Source organism: Thunnus maccoyii, chromosome 11, assembly GCF_910596095.1.
Source record: "Thunnus maccoyii chromosome 11, fThuMac1.1, whole genome shotgun sequence".
Classification (NCBI taxonomy): Eukaryota; Metazoa; Chordata; class Actinopteri; order Scombriformes; family Scombridae; genus Thunnus; species Thunnus maccoyii.
This window is the reverse complement of record NC_056543.1, coordinates 9,723,007-9,743,528: the sequence shown is the minus strand read 5'-3', so window position 1 is coordinate 9,743,528 and position 20,522 is coordinate 9,723,007. Positions and strand designations below refer to the sequence as shown.

The following is a 20,522-nucleotide window of genomic DNA, read 5'->3' as shown; positions in this document are numbered from 1 at the left end:
ACGCTCACCAGAATGCAGTTGGATGCTGAGCTGGGAGGGTCAGGCTGCAGAGATTCTCAGCTGATCCTTAGCAATCCTGCTACCATGGGGGTGGAGAAGGTCTTTGAGGCAGATACTGTCGTAACGGCGTTCTTGAAAGCGGGCAGATGTTGGTAGGTGATACAGTTACTGCTGATTCTTGGCCCATTGTAGTTTAAGTCAAATAGACCTCTACTACACTCACTTTCTTTAACTAAATTTGTTGGCTGGATGACAAAACTTCCAAGACACTAACAAATGCTAGGCTTACTGTGGTACAAAAATATATATAAAAAAAGTTCATTCAGTTTGATACTGAGGTGCAATCTGAGGCTTGTTTCTATCTAAAGGTTAAAATGCTTGCATACTTAAGGCGAGGACAAAAGATGAATAGATTAGACGTCTATAGAAAAAACTAAGATAAACTGGAGCAAAGCCTTGTTGAGCTTAGGAGGACCAGCCTGCTGACAAAAATCAGTCAGGTCTTATTATCAACTAGCAAAGATAGGCAGGGATTTTGGGCAGGGAGACGATTGTTATCCGTCTTTAATGAATATTGATTCATTTGTGTCAAGGAATGAAAAAAAAATTGATCTGAAACTTTCCCTACTTTAGGGAGATTAATTCACTTGAGGTTTTACATGCAAAAGTCACATACTTCAGCTTATCACTATTGTCAACAACAGTGATTGTAAGCATATATTGCATGTTTCAGTGTATTATATAGAATATCCAATACATAGCATAACAATAGTCATAGTACAGCACATCAGGTAATTATTCAAAATGATATTCATGACTAATTAATTGGCAAAGTGATTTCCTATACTTCTAATAGATGAACAGAAAGTTAAACAACAACTAATTGGATCATACAATATACTAAAATACAGTATTACACAAACAATAACTTTATACTTAGTATTACAGAGAAATAACTGTCTATGGTCAATAGATTGCAGTGTGGCTACACAGCAAACAATGCATTAAATCTGAATTTGAGTAATTCAAGTCATTTTATATCATACAGATATGGGAGTTGAACTATTTTTCATGAAAACATTTGCTTAGTAATATTAACTGGATTACTACATAGTTGGACAGCTACTTCACATTAATTCAGACGTGTGCTTCACAAGGAGAAATACAGTGTGGAGTCACTGCAGGAATGTCTCTACAACTTAGGACGGTCTGGCAGATATCTCAGACTATACAGGGTGTGACAGGGAGAGGGTATGTGTGCATGTGTGTTTACGACAGAGAGAGAGGGGAGAATGAGACTGAAGGTTATTTGTTTAATCCTGGTGAGTTTTCTTTTGTTCTGATGTGAAATGTATTTCAGTCTCTTGAGTGAAACTTATTTCTCTATTCCATGGGGAGACGGAATCCCTTTGACTTCTGTCTTTTCATGTGGTTCACAGCTAAAATGACCCCAGAAGGTCATTAAGTGTTTCTACGTCTTGCTGTTAATTTTGTTATCTTGTTAAATCATCGGTCTCTCAGGGGTTGAGAGCACCGGTGCCCCGTCTGGCCAGTGTCAATACTGACACCCCCACCACAAGAGATGAAAAGCCAGTTCTGCACATCCAGAGGGCTGGAAAAACACCCACCTTTATCTCTTAGCGGATTTCTAAAGGGTGGCTGCCCTCACTACAATTATAATGAATGTACCCATACACATATGTACATAGGTGCTTAGAATTCAAAGAAACATCAGCTATTCCTAGATGGCAGTACCTAATTAATGTTAAAACAAAGTTTTTTTTGTTTTCTCCAAAAAAGTACAGACAACTTTTATAAAAGATTAAATTCAATGAAATGAAGGATTACAAAATACAGAGTATGGTAGGTTCAGTGCTCTGCTATGGGGCTCTTGAGCTAAAAATCATCTGATTTCACTAATTAACTCCCCTTCTCTTTACAATGCTAGAGAACTACCTGACCTGTTTGCTGTGTTATAATTAATTAAAATCATTTGTAGAAATATGCATTTAAGTACAATACTCAAATAATGAAGTAGATTTTGATACAGAGATCGTCTTCAGTAGGAAATTAAGCAGGACCCACCTTAAGGCCTTTATGATGTCAGTTGATGCATATTGCCAAAGATTAAAAGATTAAATCAGCACAAATCAGTTGATAAAGTTAGTTTGAAACTTTGGGGCCTCTGGGGATAGCTGCAATCCAGCCTTGGCAACGCATATTTGTGCTTTGAATCTTTATTGTGTGTTGCTCAGCAGTTTGAGTCACAATTTTTGTTTATCTACAGTTTATCTTCATATAGACATGCACATCATTACCGTATTTAATCAGGAACTTGTTTAAGGGCATAAATAATGAAAGCAACTTTAAAAAAGACAAAAATTCACATATTATGTGCTCTGATTGCATGCCACTAATAACACATAATATATGATTTTCAGGTACAATTCACTAAAATCAGCCTGTGCAAAATTATATTTTTTATACAGGTACTTGAGTAATCTAATCAGACTACTTACTTTAGAAATATAAATAGCTACCTTTTCATTTTGCTACAGTCTATATATACCTAATAATTTTGCTTTTTTAAGAATGATCAAGAATCTTGTACACCATAACTCCTTTGGTTGTTTTGTACATTTCAAACTCTACTAGAACTTCAGATTCGCAGTTTAAAAAAGGAAAAAATAAAATCTCTGGGTCTTAAAAGGGGCGTTGAAGTGTAATAAAGAAGTTATTAGTGTTGCTGGTTTTCAGTGTTAAGTAAATACGTTCTTATTAGATGACTGTTAGGATAAATGTCTCTTGAGACTGTTCTTCATTACAGAGTGCAGTGTTGATTTAGGCTTATCAGAAATTGTCTCTGCCAGGTTGTCTCACTAGCAAAGATATGCAAGAAGGCACACACACCCATGCACACACTGATGGTCACGTAATCTACCACTTTCACAAAGACTGTGTGTCCTTCAACTTCTTATCAGAGCGTGAAGAAAGAACAAGAGATGAAGCAGAGATTAATGTTTCTGTCTTTCTTTTTTTCATTAGAATAAGCAAAGGGATGACAGTGGGTGACCTGGAAAATCATTATCATATTTATTTGATAATAAATATTGTTAGTGTTGTACTGAGACAAGAATGACATTTGAAAAATGATTTAGATCATCCTATATCTACTGTATATTAGTTTTTTTCTCACTTGACTTGCCACCCACTGTAATCTACACTCATAATTTATATGTCAATCTCCTCTCTTTTCAGGGTTTCTTTGTGTCCATTATTTATTGCTTCTGCAATGGGGAGGTGAGTGTATATACTGTATTTTTCTTCCAAATGACATTAATCATGGCACAAACACTCCAAAACTGAAGCACATTAAAAAAATATGTACACAATGTATTTAAAAAAAGTTTGTGTTAGTATTATTCTGGTGACACACATAACTGGGGGAAGTATGTCAAGTATGTTTTCTGTTCATCTGCTTCTTGCCCTCTCTAATGAAATGTGATTTTTTTTTAAAAAGTGTTCTAAGCCATTATATCGTTCTCTGAATCCCTCAATCTCATACACTCTGTACTCAGCACTCTCAGTTGCAATCAGAATTGGCAGTTCTGCCAGTTTTGTCTTCACAAATGCCTCCATGTTCTTTTTGCATTTTCTCTGCTTGCTTTTTGTGTTCTTTATTGTCTCCTGGGGAACACTCTTTTCATCCTCCAAGACCTTTCGGAGCGACTGCAATTCATACAACTCAAAAATTATCAGAAAACAGAGGATGTCTGTTTTCTGTTGAGTCAGAGCTAAATCAAAGCCCCATAAAGCATAATTTTGTTATTGACATTATTATTCATGTGGTGTGAAGGGGTCTCAATTGGCCCTGAGAATTAACACCCAACTCTGTAGCTCTAGATAGCTTTATGCTGCATTGTTTTTGTTGTTTGGCGCAGACATAAATGGTATACTTGAACCTTACCATTTAATTAACTGGACAATAGAAAACTGTAGGCCACAGCATTAAGTGGCAGGTTGAAAATAAAGATGCTAGTGAAGGCAAACATCTAGCAAGTTAAGACTGATGTTTTTTCAGTTGGAAGAGACCAAACACAGATAGTGACATGGCCAAAAACATGACTCCAAATGCTTTTGTTGCTTTGTGTTTGCTAGAAGGAAATTGTTTACTGATATATATTCAAATTTAGTCTGTTTAGTCCCACCGGTCACAATTGTGACAGAATGTATTTTTAATTTCTGGAAGCTCTAAAAGTGTTGTTGTTGGCTTTGGGCAAGAAATTCAACTTTTAAATGATAAAATAGACGGATTGTCTTGATTAACATTTATCAGTCATGTGACTAATGTGAAAGGTCACATAACCAGATCAGTTTACGATTGTGACTGATAGTATAACACAGTGTTTCAATTGAAAACACAGGTATTGGCTGTTAATCCTAGTGACCATTTGTTGTTCTTTTTACCCAGTTTAAAACTATTAGATGTGTTGGACTTCGTAGACCCCCCCAGTGCTGTGTGCAGCATCACTGTCATTCCTACACTTGAAAAGAGGCATATCTCGCTATTGAAGGGTGTGCTGACTTTTGTTGCAGCTCATTCAAAAATATGGACCTTTCATTATAGTTTGATCATAATGTTTTTTTTGTTTTTTTAATGAATTGGCTTCATTTTTCTTAGGTTTCTTCTAAAAACAAATGAAATTGTATGAAATGGGCAGGATTTGTAATTATTTAACATTTTAGTGATACTGACAGGGGATGTACTCGGCTTTGTTATATACTGTGTTTTTACCATGTTCACCATCTTAGTTTAGCATGTTAGCATTGGTAACATCTGCCAATTAGCAATAAACACAAAGTACAGCTGAGGAAATGTGATTCGTTCTGTAGGTATTTTGTCATAACCACAGTAGCTATAGGACAAAATAAAAATTTGACCAGATGATATTATTTGAAAAGATAAGAGATCATCAAAGTTATTATATCCTGATGGGGAATTTCTGACCCAGACTCAACTCAACTTAAAACCAAAATGTCAACCTCATGGTGGTGCTTGAGAAAAATTTGGGGGATCCCCAAAGGAAACAATGAATCTGTTCAAAATTGGGTGCCAATCTATCTCATAAATTTTGAGATATTTCACAGGATAAGTGAAAATTTTGACCTGCTTGTGGTGCTAGAGAAAAAGTCATCAATGAATCAATGAATGTGCATAATTTCATGGCACCCTTACAGCTATTGAAATATTTCAGTCTGGACCAAAGTGGTGGCCATGCTGTTAGCGTGGCTAAAAACAAATTAGGATGAAACCAACTTTTGCAAAAAAACCCCAAAATGATTGATTTAGATATTTGCAAAACAATGACGACTTCTTTTCTGCACTTGATGTTTATTGCTTCCTTTGTTCACATTCCCACAGGTCCAGACAGAGATAAAGAAAACATGGACCCGCTGGAATCTGACCTTTGAGTGGGAAGGACCTGTGGTCTGCGGCCGCTACCGTTATGGCTCAGTTGTTGTCGGCCTCAATAACAACAGCACCAGCAGCCAGTCCCACCTGGCAGGGGGTGGCCCCTCCACACGCTCCACAACACTTGTTTCAAGCCGTGTTTATCGCGGCACAGGTCCCCCCATGATCAGCATGCACGCCACCCTCCCAGGATATGTGATCAGTAACTCAGACCCATCCATACCAGAAGAACCTGAGGACAGCGGCCCCAAGCAGGTGGATGATATCTCGCTGAAGGAGAATCTGCCTGTTTTCAATACCAGTGCTGCAGCCGAGGATGAGGAGGAAACACTGTAGCAGTCAACAACCATCACAAGGGAGAGACTGATGGAATTTTTTTTTAGCTAAACTTAAAAAAGAAAGTAACAAACACAATTACAGAGTTATGGAGCTGAATGCCAGTTTGCTGCATTGGTGCCATTCTGCAGTGTCTCTTGATAGTACCACTTGAAGTTGCCAAAATCAGAAATATTTAAATCATACAAGCTCTTTAACAGAGGATGTTGATCTTGGCTGAAACTTATCAATGAGTACTACCTGCCTTGGCACTAAATGTTGATCACTGATGCGGATTATTGTGTAAGGTCCAACCTAGTGCCCTAAAGGCTAAATGCAACTCATTCAACTGAAAAACTGCAGATGTCTTTAGATTTAAAAAAGGGCAAACATTTTTGTTTAAACACAATAAACAGAAGACCCCATGTTTTTCTCAGGGAGGGCAACACCATAGTGCTCTCTATTGTCCAGCAGCCACTGGAGGCCACTTGGTTTGGTTGGTGGACAAATGGAAAATACAGTATGCTGTTGAACAGCATTTGCATTAAAGTGCACTTTTCCTGCTGTCACCCTGATTCTATACCTGGAGATAATGATAAACCACAGTGGGGAAAAAGCACACAGAACCCTTGAGAAATTTACATTAAAATATGTTTACCATAAACTGGGAGAAAAAGGAGGTAAGAAACAGGTGCATACTTTTCTAAAAAAATAAATAAATAAAATGAAAACACCAGCAGCATGATAGCTGTAGTATAAAAACTGGAATGGTGACATGATGAATCTTTGTTCTTGCCAACAAGTGTTCACTTAATCTTTATAGCAGATACTGTATGTCATTTTCTCTGCATAGCTCCAAGCTCCACAGAAAATGTAATTTTCAGCCATTGATAGGAGTGTGCATCCCTCCTGTTGGCTTAATTACAATTACAGTATCTGTCATGCAAGAGGAGTCAGTCAGTGTCATGGTGAAATGATGTGCTTGCTTGTACAGTCAGCCCACTTTGTGAAAAGTCATGCATTTTGTGAAGAGCAACATGCTACCTGCGGCTCCCAGTGGAACTAAACTGAATGTTTCCAGAATATTTTTTATGTAACTTTAAAATCAAACTGAAATGAACTTCAGATGTTGCTCACCTTTTGGGAGATGTATTGATATATTTGTGTGCACACACACAATTTTGACTTTTATTGCCGTGAAGTGCTCACATTGGTGGATTCACTTGCTATGTTTAAGCTGTAAGCAAGGGCACAAAAAACAGTCCCAGTCAGTAGCACATAGAGTTGTAATGGCACATCAAATGTGACAGCATTAAAAGCACCATTTTTCTATTTTGACAATCAACTATTGTGCTAACAGTGAAGGCCTGCATTTGGTGGCTGCTTAAGGATTTTTTTGTCTGCTTTGTGCGTGCATGTCTGTTAGTGCATTATAATGCTTGTCACACAAATAGTATATTTATTGTATGCCTCTCCTGCAGAAGCTTTAAAAAATGACTTGAAGAGATCCTTCTTAATCTCGTCTTTCCATGTGCTAAATGAATTTGGCTGTTTTTCTCTGTGATATTTGTTTGTGTCTTTCCTCCCTTCATTATCTCCTCTCCCATATATTTTCACACTCCCGCTGTTAACTACTGATAAATGTTTAATGTTTTCAACAACTACCTGTTGAGCTGCTCTTTGATATTTCAGCTATCAATGGATGTGTGATACTGTTATGGCCACAGATAAGAAAAGACACTTGGCTCAAGAGAGCGCCAGAACCATGGTTTAGTTGTACCACAAATTATTTTATTTACAAAGAACATTAATTAAAATAAGCTGCTGCAAAAGAAAAAATGAACCGCAACAACAGTAGTTGGCTGCTTAGTCAGGGAGAGAGACATCTCCTCCAGCCTCTCTTAAATATGGGGCAGGGCCATTCACCACTCAGCTGAATACCTGAGAGGGGGGGGGGGATTTTATGAGTTAAATAATTCATATACACATAAATCCTTTTTCTGGTTGTCTTAAAAAGAAAACCAAAACAAATTTATGACCACCACATTAGTATTGTTCAGGTTATTCAGTTTTTATTAATTTTATGTCAGTAGCTGGTATTATTTAGCTGTGATTCCTCTGAGGATCAGAGTTTTAGGGTATGGGTGCCGTTCCAACTCATAAAGCAAGCGACACGCAGCATTCACTCACTTCTGTTTACAACTTTTTCCAGGTTAGTGGAGAAGCATAGTCTCTCAAAATCAACATTAAAAAACTTAGTAATGTTCCCTTAGAGGATAATGATGTTTTGTTGTCACAGCTTGCTAACAAGCAGTAAATTGTCTGTTTCATGTACCCTAAGGTGCCGTCTATGTACTGGGCTTTTTATTAGTGGTGGTTAGCTGGCAAATAAGCTCATTACTGTGAATATTTTTGTACAATGTTTAGTGTATTTGAATCAATGTAGTCATATTTCCAAGTTTCCAAGTTTGTTACAAAGAAGTTTGTTCAAGTGTGCTATTAGCATACTTCTTTTAAACTAAAAAATAAGACAGTATGCTTTCAGTTTACTTTTTATGTAACACTTACATGAGGTCTACCAGTCAGTACTGTTGGACAATACAGCTGCCCACCTCTCCCATAGTGATGTAGTATTCAATCTTTTCTCTGAAGATGGATGTCAAGAGGATAAGCCTGGCCCTTAAGTCAATTCCTGCAATGCAGAAAAATATCCTACTTTCACAATTACATACATTTTCAAGTGTGCAATGTGGTAACGACAGCAGATCTATTGTCAGGTTCATTAGCAAGGTGACTGTCACTACCTGGTAGAGCTTCAGCCAGGGCATCCTGTCTTGCAACGGTGTACTGTTAGGTGAGATTTTCCCCCGGGAAGTTTCAGCACATTTGGCAAAACACCTGCGAAGTCCTCCCTGAAGCAATGGCAGAAGCTGCTTGTTGAAAAGTGGATTTGGTCAACTTCGTCAAAAAACTGTATAATATAGATGAAAACATTATAATTGACATTCAGTATATCACTTATTTTTATATTTACTCATTTTGCACTAAGTGAAAAAGTAAATGTTAGATTAGCTGGCTGGAATGGGTTGTACTACTGAAGTCCACATGGGCTCCATGAGGGAGCGCCAATGCATAAAATTAATAAATCCAGAAAAACCCAGTGGAAAAAAGTCCCAGTGGAGAATTGCAAAGAATATTGAATGAAACAGTAAAAATACTTTGTAAAAAATGAAATAAAATGGGGGATAATGGTGATGGAAAGTGGAAGCATTTCAATTCTGCTACACTGCAGTTAGCAACTTGGTAAAATGAACAAAATCACTCTGAAATAAGTTTTCTGTCACAAAGTTAAAGTTATTTGATTAAAAGACCAAATCATTCTGAAATAGCTAATAAAAATGTAGCCTATCTAGCAACAGGCCATAAATGTAGCTAGCTAATGTTAAGTTACAGTATCCTGAGTTAGGCTTGTTAAAGTTAGCTAGCTAGCTAACAGTAGCATGAAAAGAAATGTTAAGGTCCAGTTACTTACCCCTGAATTTTCTTGTCTCTTCTTTGTTAAATTTATATTCCATCTTCAATTATCTTTTTCATTAGTTCATCCATGGACACGCTTGACAAAGCAGGAAAAAGAAAACCAACATTTTCACTGTCTTGTGCCATTTCATGTCTGGGAACACAATGGGGGATTAACCGGTTTGAACCAGCTTAAGCTTGTTAAAAGTACAATTATGTACCCTTTTCTGTGAGCAATGATTTTGTACCTTTAAAATAAAACAAAGGCCTACAGTTATCACCTTAAGGACCATTTCCATAGCTTACAGGGTACTTTTCTGACAAATGTACCTTTAGGTACAGAAATGATACCCCTATTTCTCTGTGTGTATCATCTTTCAAGTATACAGCACTGTTGTATCTTTTTTTTAGTAGTCATATTTTTGACCGCGATACAAAATTCCATCTAAGCCCAAAAGCTGTGACTTAGATTTCCACATAACTTGGAAATGGCAAGCCTATATGAAGCTGTGATATTTTCTTGCAATGGGGATTGCCCAAAAATCCTTGACGCTTTCATTTTGTATTTCATATTTTTCTGTTCTTCGCTTCTTAAAAAGTTCTTCAACAAATTACTGAACCTTTGCACTTATTGAAGTGATAGTATGCTTGGGTTTTTCTAGCAATTCTCTCCACACCAGAAAATTTGTTTTCTTTCACTCGTTGACTTTGGTGTCCTAGTTATCTCAACAGGAGGTTTTATTTTTACAAGTCGCAAGTCAACCTCTTCCATCTGTTTGACATTGTACCAGGGGGCTTTACTGTTTACTGTATCAAACCAAAATATGGACAGTTGGCTATTGACTCCAGGGCACACACTGTGTTGATATTCAGGAATGAAACCATTTATCATTTGGAAGTGACTAAGCTTCATTAAAGGAGATGGCCCTTTGGCTCCAAACACTGGCTCATTAACTGAAGCTTCCTTTCCATGACTGAAATGATCTCTCTCATTTCATAATGGAGGTTCAGGTTGATCACATGGATAGGATTTACCACTTTTGTGATAACAAAAGTCACAACCATTTAAAAACATTAAACTGCTTTGTGTAGTGAAGCAATGGATGAGCCATTGAATCTGAGCTACAAACCACTTAAACACTTTAGAAACATGACAGTTTCTTTGTATGTCTCACCAGTCGATACCTCCGGTCTCTAATAATGAGGCTTCTTTAACAAATGGCATTAGTAATGTAAAAATGGTTGGTTTACATTAGTTGGTTACATTAAAATGTTTTTCCTCACTTCTGGTGCATTTAGAACTTTTGAACACTGGTGTGCCATCACAATTCCAAATTAGCGTCAAGTCATCTTTTCCAAGAACTACATTGTCACATAACTTTTGATACTCTTCACTAGAAGAGTATCCAAAGGTGCACCAGGATAAAAGGGCTTGTCACCAGTATCTGCTCTAGCTTCACTTGCCCGAGAGAGACAGAGAGAGCACAGCAGAATGAAGCAGGGATATCAGTTCAGCTTATTGTCTTTTATTTTAGCAAATGTAATCTTTGAGAAATGCTTGCCTTGGATTATCACAAAATGGAAAATAATGTCATCATATCCTACAGAGCTGCAAACTCAGAACAAAGAGTAGCTACCCGAGTATGTACTTAGGTGTTGAACTAAGTAGTAGTAGTAGAGTCTTGGGTTATATAATTATCCAGGCATGACATGAGTCCTAACGGTGTTGAAATATCCTTATTCGTTTCTTTGTGCCTTCCTGTATTGGTAATACAGAATACTGTATTTGTATCTGTCCATGCTCTTCCATATCATGGCAAAACAGGTCTCATAATCACACTTTTTATCACATAAACAGACAAAAAGCGGATTATGCTAACATAAAAAATAAAAAGTCCCAGTTCCCCTTTTTTGTGCAATTATAATTATTTTCCTACTACCTATGCTGAATGTTGGTACAAGGCTGCTATTTTGGCATAATCCATTTTGATATGTTTGTTATTGTCCATTAAGTTCATTTATATGCAAAATGTCTTATTAAAAAACATAAATTCATGGTTACTTTTTATATCATAAATTGAAAAAAAAAAAAACAACAAAAAAACAAAAACATCACTGTGGCATGTGTTTGGGCACCAACATAATACTTATGTAATACATAGTAACACCCCCCCAACAGATATCACAGCCTCCAAATCTTTTTGTAGCCAGCTAAAAGTCTTTAAATGCTTGTATTTGGGATTTTCTTCCGTTTTCCTTTTGGCTTCTAGTTCTGCAATATTCTTGGGCTGTCTTGCATGCACAGCTCTCATGGATCCACTCAAAGATTTTCAACTGTGTTTAAGTCAGGGGACTGTGAGGGCCGTTCCAAAACCTTCTGCTTGCGTCCCTGCAGTTTGTCCATGGTGGATTTCGAGGGTATGTTTAGGATCATTACCCTGTTGTAGAAGCCATCCTCTTTTCAGCTTCAGCTTTTTTTTTTTTTTTACAAACAATGTGATGTTTCAGAATTTGCTGGTATTTAGTGGAATCCATTTTTCCTTTCACCTGTGCAGTGGCACAGGAAACACTGCACAAAGCAAGCAAAGAAACATTGCAAAAGCATAGTAAATCCACCCCCACGCTTAACAGTTTGCAAGGTGTTCTTTTCATGAAATGCTACTCCTTTTTTCTGAATATAACTTTGCTTATTGTGGCCACAGAGTTCTATTTTAACTTCATCAGTCCACACCACTTGTTTCCAAAATGTATCAGGCTTTTGTGGATGTTTTTTTCTGCTGACTCTTCCTTGAAGGTCTTGTTTGTGCAAGCATCACTGCACAGTGGAACAGTGCACCACCACTCCTGAGTCTACTAAATCTTCCTCCAGGTTTTTTGCTGTCAAATGGGGGTTTTGAGTTTTCTTGGTCTTCCAGATCTCATCTTGACAGTTCACCTAAACTGCCATCTCTTATCTACATTTTGTACTGTGGAAAATACAAGCTGACAACGCTTTGCTATCTTCTTGTAGCCTTCCCCTGCATTGTGGGCATCGATAACTTCCATTTTCACAGTCTTACACAGCTGCTCAGAGGAACCCATGGTTGCTGAGTGTTCACACAAGAGGTGCCCAAACTTTTGCATACAACTGCATTTACACAATTTTAGATTTCTAATAAACATTATTAGTAATGTGGATATGAATGATCAAGCAAGTAAATATTTTTTGTGAGTTCATAAAAGCAAAAAATGCTGACATTGTACTGCCGTAATAGGTGTAATATGTAAATACCTCTTAAATGTACTTCTCAAAGTCTTCATTGTCCACTTTATTTTTTTCATCTTCCCTATTGAAAGCATTACTCATGTCATCTCAAGTATTTCTTCAATCATCTTCATTGTTATTGTACTGGTAGACAAGGAAAGATGGAATGTGTAAGAGGCAATGCCAGGAAATAAAAAGATAGTAATTTCTTTACCCAAGGTTAATATTACTGAATAAATATGAAGAACACTTAAAAATTAAGGTTAATTATACCCCTGATTTTTGCAGATGTATCCAAATGATGCTGTGCATCAAATGTAATGCACAGGTAGCAATTACCATCTCATAGGGGTGCAACGGATCACAAAACTCATGGTTCGGATCATATCACTGGTGCATGGTACTTTCCTCCTTTAAACATGGGAGTGAATGAAACAACAGCCTGTGTCCACATCATCAAAACTTGATGATAACTTACAAACATGAACACACGTCTTGTCCTGCAGCTTGTTGAATGAGCCACCAAACAAATATTCACCAGGAAAAAAGTGCACCGCTATTGTCAGTTAGCAGCTAGATCGCTAGTTGGCTGCTCAGCTGCAGCACATTAACCCATAAGAACCCGGACCCATTTCTCCTTAAAGGAAAATTATGGGGAATGTAAAACAGACCAAATGGACCACAAGGAACACATTTCTGAATTTTTTTTGAAATTCTACCTTCAGTGTCAAAGATCTGTAATGTAACATATATGTCATAATGATATTTCCCTAACCTGTTTTATATCAATTTGTTCAAGAAATGTGGTCAGAACAGGTTAAATGTAATCCAGGACATCTTATTAAAGCATCAGAATTGTTAAATGGGTTGAAACCTACCTTTAGTAACAAAAAACAAGCTTTTTAAAATTAGCTAGTTCTGTCACATTTGCTGACCAGGCACACTGCCATTTTGGAAGTGATGTAATGGGTACACAGATTCACACATTGTCACATGACTGCAGCAGGATGTTCAGTAGATGTCACTGAGGGACTTCATGAGTTAAAATCAAGGATAAAGCTGTATAAGGAATTTTCCTGAACATTGAAAGGGTTGGTGACACGTGTGTCACCATGGATTCTTATGGGTTAAACAGCATGTAAATATACCATGTCACTTCGGACCCGTTAGATGCTGGTTTGGTCATTGCTCTTCAAAATCCCTGTTAGCGACGCTGTCTGTACTGTTTGTACTTACAGCGCTTTGTTTACTTTATCTTAAATGAGACATTAAATTTTGCAATGAATCTGCGGTTCACATGTGTGCCGAACTGTGGGGGGTGATACGTACGGATTACGGATCAACTACCTTTCACAATGTGTACCACATTGTGTGGGCTGCAGTCAATTGGCCGACCAAAAATCCTCCATTGGGATGCCATGATGCCGAAGGTGTTCTCTATGATTCTTCGGGCCCAGGAATGTCGGTAGTTGTACACCTGCTGTGCTGTTGTGAGGTTGGAGCCTGTGGGATAAAGTGACTGACAGTGGTGGAAGAAGTGCAAGTAAAGTAAAGTAAGTAAAATACCACACTGAAAATACTCCATACAAGTAAAAGTCCTCCATTCAAAACCTTACTTAGTTAAAACTATTTATTATCAGCAAAATTTACTTAAAGTATCCCTATCAGTGTTTTGCTATTATATACGATGCTTCTGGATGAATTACTGCTGTAAATCTTATAATTAATTTGTGAACTCTGATAAACAAATAATGTTATCTGGGAATGGGCACATAAGGTTTGGGTGCAGTGGGAAAGCTGCATCTGCAACAAACACATGCAGGTTGGTGACACCTGTGCCTGGCAGGTTGACCGGTTGTGGCAGCTCCAGAGACCCATCAAGTATTTTGGATCCAAAAATACTCTCCTTGAAGATGCCCCCATCGCTTTCACGTCCATAGGCCCCCATGTCCACCATCATGAACTGGTAATTGGCATCACCTGCAGCCATCAAAACAACCGAGTGACTTCCCTTTTAATTAAAGTAGTCACTTGCTGCATTTGGGGGGGGGGCTCTGATGGTAACATGCTTCCCGTCGATGGCACCAAGACACAGTGGGAAGTTCCAGATTCTCCAAAAATCCTTTGCAATTTCCCTCCACTGTGTCTGGAATGATCTTCGACAGTGCAGCTGCCCAGTCTGTAACTTGCAGCCACACTTGTCTGTAAGCAACCAGTGGCTAAATAGCTTAACGTCACTGCTAACCTTTCGGCCACATTGATCGGAGCTTGGTGTGTTCTCTGGTGTTGGATACGTTCTCTGATGCTGCGGGCCAGAAAATCAAATTTGGCGGCAGACATATGGTGCTTCTCCTCGTCTATTGCACGCATTTCCTGTACCAACATGCTGAACTCCCCGTCTTTGGCCCTGTTGTGGTTGAGCAGCTGCACACACCACTTTCTTTGTTTCCTTGCTTTTCTTTTTCTGTGTGATTTTGCTAAGTACAACAGACAAAGCAGCTCTTCTTCTTTGTCCATGTATGTCGCCATCTTGGTTTGATTTGATTTGTAGTGCGCATGTGTGCAATATGTCACACGCCGATCTACTGCATATGTGTGGAACACGTCCTCAACGCGGACACCAGAGGGTAGTATAAACACATCAACTATCTGGCCGTGGTGTCCGCAGCTGTCCGTGTGCACGTCCACTAGGGAGTATAAATGAAGCATTACACCACTACCATCTCAGATAACAATTTTTACTTTATTACATCTCTCTACAGGCATGAGTGTAGTATTTAAATGCCTGGTTATTAATAGGTTTTTAATGAGTGTTAGCTAGGGCTGAAACAATTAGTCAATTAATCACTTAGTTGAAATTGATTATAACTTTGATAATAAATGAAGAGTTTTAGTCATTTATCAAGTAAAAATACCAAACATTTGCCGGTTATAGCTACACAAATACTAAGAACCATTTGCTTTTTTCCCATTCCTATCAATACAACACACACACACACACACACACACACACACACACACACACACACAAACAAAGGTTTTTCTGGCTGCTGATCAGATTCAGGAAGCTATTTGAAGACATCAGTTTAGGCACTGGGAACTTGTAATGGGCATTTGTCATTACTTTTAACATTTTATAGATTAAATGATTAATTGACAATGACAATAATCATTAGTTGCAGCCCTTGTGTCAGATTCCAATAAGCACTATACAGTTAAGCACAACTATAAATATTGGGTGATTTAAAACTAAGTTACCACTAAGCTGTCTGTTAGGGAGAGCTAAGCGGCATTGCTCAGCAAAGAGATCCCACATAGCCTGAGGACCCACTCAGCATTTTAATTTGCTCACCATTTACGAGGAATTCATAAAGGGTGAAGACATCTGGGAAAAAACACTTGAGGAAGAAAAAGCCAAATAGTAGGTGGATGAAGTATTTGGAAGAGGAGAATGAAAGACCAACAAAACAGGTGATTACATAGTTAAACAACAGTATGGAGAGGATTCTATGCCACCTCTCTAAGTGATTCTAGCAGGAAAAAAATGTGCATTGCAATGCAGAGGTAACACATTACTTTCTTATTACTCATTATTGATGTGCGGAAAACTGAAACTGAAAAGCAAAACCTTCCTTCCTTCCCATCATTCTGACCTCACTTCATCTCTTCAACAAAAAAACAAACAGGGAATTGTTTTTTAAAAATTAAATGCTGAATATGTGCCAGATGTGAGTGTAATCCACTTAAAAAAGCAATTCACAAAGCTGCATTGTTCAAAATTCCGTTACTTAATATTTGCAACAAGTTGTCCCTTCATTTCCATGAGGAGTGTGAGAGAATTGTGCCACATTGAATTATAATCACTGTCAAACGTCTTAAAGGCTAGCTCTCCCTACATACCTACCCTGCATTTAAAAGGCAACACCGGTTAAAATACCATACTTACCTATTTGGAAAGTGCCAGGAACTCCTAGCTTCACTTTATCCACTTACACCGTACCTGCAGCCTACATACATAGCCCACACACCCCTAGAATATGTTCACTGGTGGGAGTGAAGATTTTTGGGAGAATTTTGGGGTTTCTAGAAATGTCAGAAGCCAGTGTGAATAGTGTCATGTACAGTGTCAGTGAACGCAGCCCCAGGCTTGACTCCTCCTCTAACCAATCCCCTAATCAGGGCCAGATTATACGGGACACCTGTGGGCTTTGTTCTCCCTCTTGCTCGTGCCATGTGCCCTGGTCAGAGCTTCCTTGCAAGTTTGAGGGTACGCGTGCCGTTCCAACTCTCCGACTAAAGAAAACTGTTGTTGAAAAGGAACGACACGTGGCATTCACTCACTACTGTTTACAAGTTTTTCCAGGTTAGTGGGTATGCATCGTCTCTCTCATGTACTCTAACGTGCTGTCTATGTACTAGGTTTTTCCTTAGCAGTTTTTAGCTAGCAAATAAGCTCATTACTGTTAATATTTTTGTACAATGTTTAGTATATGTGGATCAATGTATAAATTTGATATTACTGGCTTGTTATGTTTGCTGGGAGTTTAAGTTTCATACTGTGATAAATGTGTTTAGAATATGGACTCACCTGGTTGCTTAAGCATATTCATATTTAAGCTGAAAATGGCTCTTAACAATAGCAAACTAGTAGAGTATAAAGTCAGAGGAACTGCTTGATGTGTTGTTATGACAAAGTAGTGATCATAGTGACCACTACTTTGGTCACTATGACCTGAGATCTGTCCATCTCAGATCAGAACTGTGATCTGAGATATGAATGATGTATCTGGAATTGTCCATTGCTTCTGTTTGATATTTGTAAAGATGAACTGGCTTACAGGAGTAAGACAGATTTTATTCAGGTCCAAAGACAGAAAAAATGTTTCTGAGAGAGAAAGGACATTGGGTATATCCTGAAATGTAATTGTAATAACATGGAAGACATATGATGCTTTTGAGGAACCACTGTGAATAAAGTAAACTGTTTGTTGACAAGGAACGACATTCAGCATTCACTCACTACTGTTTACAACTTTTTCCAGCTATGTTACAGCATAATCTGTTCAGGGACCACACTTAGGACCCGTAACAGATATGCTAGATAAATCATTCCTTTAATATTATATACTCCTACATAACACGCTGTAAGATATGCATAATGTTGCTGCTCTGTTAATTTGATATTTTTGGATGTGAACTTGTTTGCTGTCTTGCAAGGAGTTGGATGGATGGTTGATAGTTTCATTTCTTTTTATTCAGTGAATAAAATGGTCTGGATCATGTTAGCTTGGTGCAGAGGCTGGAGGTAGAGCGAGGCAGCCTCTGCCAAAAGGGAAAACTTCAAGTAACTCCTTGTTATGATCCCATCTAGGGGAAACCCTGGCACAACATGAAAATGAGACTCCTTCTTCCCAGCTCCCAAGAACCACCAGCAACAAGGGAATTCAGAACCTCTTTTAAATGTTTATTTCAGACTTTTGACTTCAGGGTGGGTTAACAAATGGGACAAAAGCTAATCAACCTAAAATTACCAACTCAAACAGAAAGAAACCAAGCTATAATTCACTTACCTAACTCATAACTTGACAAAAACAGGAGAAAAGATAGGCAGGCAGGCAGGCAGGCAGGCAGTGGAGAGAGAAGAGCCTGCAGGAGCTGGGGGAAGCCTAATCATTCACTTACCCCTGGGCCACACTGGATGCGTGAGCAGCGCGTGTGCATCACGGAACCTCTTGCTTTTCATTTCGGCGCCCATGTTAACAGGTTAGAGCGGTCACACTACCCGCGTGTCACACGAGGCTGCTGCGTCGCTTCATCTAAAGATTCAAGGTCTCGCCTATTTTCGCCGCGTGATGCGTGCGGTTCTCAGCAGAAATAGACAGGGAAAATGAGAAAGATTGGGCTGCCAGTGGCAGAAGCACTGCAGCAGACACGCTTCCAGTGTGGACGCCGCAGCAGTTCAGCAACAAACAAGCACACAGGCAGTTAAAGCACACAATACACAGGAAATGTTCAGTATACGACCTCTGGGTTGTAACACTCCTACACTGTCTTAAATACATATTGTCTTAGCTGAGTAGCTTACCACTGTTATGCTTACATTCAGGAATCGCCAGGGTATGTGTAAAGCTGACGACTTCACTGTGAGGACATCTTTAAGGCTGTGTGCAGTCATCGGGGCTAGAGCTCTATCGTCCATAGGTTGTCTTCTCGTTAAACGACAGTGTCTCATTTTATATGCAACATTTGAGAAAGCACCTTTGATGTAGCTGGGTTGAATAATGGAAAGTAATGATTACTTCTCTGTTCAGACATTTGTCATTGTTCAGGTCAAACACCAAGATCATGTTCAGAATAGCCCAGATAACAGTTATAAAAAAAAAAAAAAAATTGTTAAGCACCCACGACATTGCATACTAACACCCCCTAAACAACCTTTGAAACCTGCTTTGTTTTTGAAGTCTAGACTCTCCACAGTCCACAGTCTACAGTCAGCATGAATAAGACAAGATTATAATTGGCCCTTATATTGAGTCACACGCTCCTAGCTTTAGTAGAGGACCTGGGTTATGCTGCATTCAAAGCACTGTGAGCAGATCTCTATGAAACATGCAAACAACTAGTGTATTAGCTCAGCTGATTCAATTTGTTTCAAGACACTATACACTGGGAGGCAAAAAATCATTGTATATCAAAAGGACTAACCCACGAAGAGATGTGTCCTATTTGTATTAAACGAAAACTATCAGTGTTTCTTATTGCTGCTTTTGAAAAAATATCATTGGTTGCAGTTTTTTGCTTCAGGGTGTCATTTAATGTGAAATATACACACTTCAGAATGTTAAAGTTGTACATTTATGTGTATGAGAAATATTTTAGAAGCAAGAGCTTGCAGTACTAATACATTACATTTTATAATTAAGCTCTTCCAAACAATGCCATAGAGCTGGATGTGTCACTTGACTTCAAATTATTTGTGTATTGCTCTTCTCTCCAGGTCTAATTAGCACTGCTCACTATTACAGATGCTACAGAATAATGGGCAGCTGAGTGAAGATGCAAAGGTTCGAGTGCCTTGGTTATATGTTGCTATAAATAAATGACACAGCTAACTAGAGTTGTGTGCAGTCTAACAGACCTGCATGCTCTGTTTGAGTGCTACATACTGGTTAGACTGCAAAATCCATACTGTGAATTGATGCCAATTTTCTGGCGAAAATGATTTTGAGTGGGCGTTTATTTGGGTGTTTTTTGAGCACTTGCAGTACTGAAATAGCTCTAGGGGTGGTACTCTTTAAATGAGATGAGTGCATGCACTCCTCACTGAATTAATTACACAGCTGGTTTTAAAGGACGACTACCTGCGTTTTTTTCCTGGGTTGTTCAAATTTAAATGGCCATTCAGCTATTAGCAAAAAGGTCACAGAGAGCAGCTGCAACAGTGAGTGTTCAGTCCGTCTTTGTGGCTACTGGCTAGGCAGGCTAGGGGATTTATATCAGTTCATATATAGCAACGTCATCATGCAGAAACCTATCTCAGGTCATGCTGGAAAAAGTTTTTAGAAGGGTTTGGAAAAATGGCATTTTGATGCTAAAACATACATACTTCGACCAAAATTTGAATTTTCGGATTTTAATACATATGGAACATTAAATTTGGGTACCAAACTTTGTACCTTTTAAGGGTACCAACTGAATTACGTCGCTACTACCAAGTAATGATTCACGTTAAATCAGTCGGTGGCAAATATCATCACCTCGCGGGACTGAGAGTGAGGGCTGCCCCGAAATAACTTCTAAAAACATTTACCGAAACGTCTAACACAAATGTTTCAACACTGAGAGGAGCACCAACCCAACGACACAGGGAGACATGATCGGTCCATTTTACCAACCTGCATGGCAGCTAGTTAGCTTGGCTAGCATCGTTAGCATAGCTGTTCCGTGCTGTGTGTAGCCCATAGACCATATAAA

General features: G+C 38.4%; 1 protein-coding gene and 1 long non-coding RNA gene across 4 annotated transcripts in view; one reads left to right on the top strand and one right to left on the bottom strand.

Annotated features, from left to right (window-relative positions):
* The window catches only part of pth2ra (parathyroid hormone 2 receptor a), a 65,553-nt gene extending 58,099 nt beyond the window's left edge, over positions 1-7,454 (top strand). The window contains exons 11-12 of the mRNA XM_042426718.1: positions 3,259-3,300; positions 5,423-7,454. Coding sequence (XP_042282652.1) covers positions 3,259-3,300; positions 5,423-5,809 — 429 coding nt within the window. The 3' untranslated portion in view covers positions 5,810-7,454. The remainder of the gene's footprint in view (positions 1-3,258; positions 3,301-5,422) is intronic.
* Positions 7,455-7,600: 146 nt separating this feature from the next.
* LOC121907266 lies at positions 7,601-13,129 on the bottom strand. 3 transcript variants are annotated; one of them, XR_006098821.1, is made up of 4 exons: positions 12,822-13,129; positions 8,593-12,692; positions 8,357-8,480; positions 7,601-7,729 (listed from the first exon to the last, which is right to left on the bottom strand). It is a non-coding gene; the product is annotated as an uncharacterized LOC121907266 (long non-coding RNA). The 3 variants fall into 3 exon arrangements; XR_006098822.1 differs by having other exon boundaries at positions 7,613-7,729; positions 8,593-8,759; positions 9,321-13,129; XR_006098820.1 differs by having other exon boundaries at positions 7,617-7,729; positions 8,593-13,129.
* Between the last annotated feature and the right edge of the window lie 7,393 nt (positions 13,130-20,522).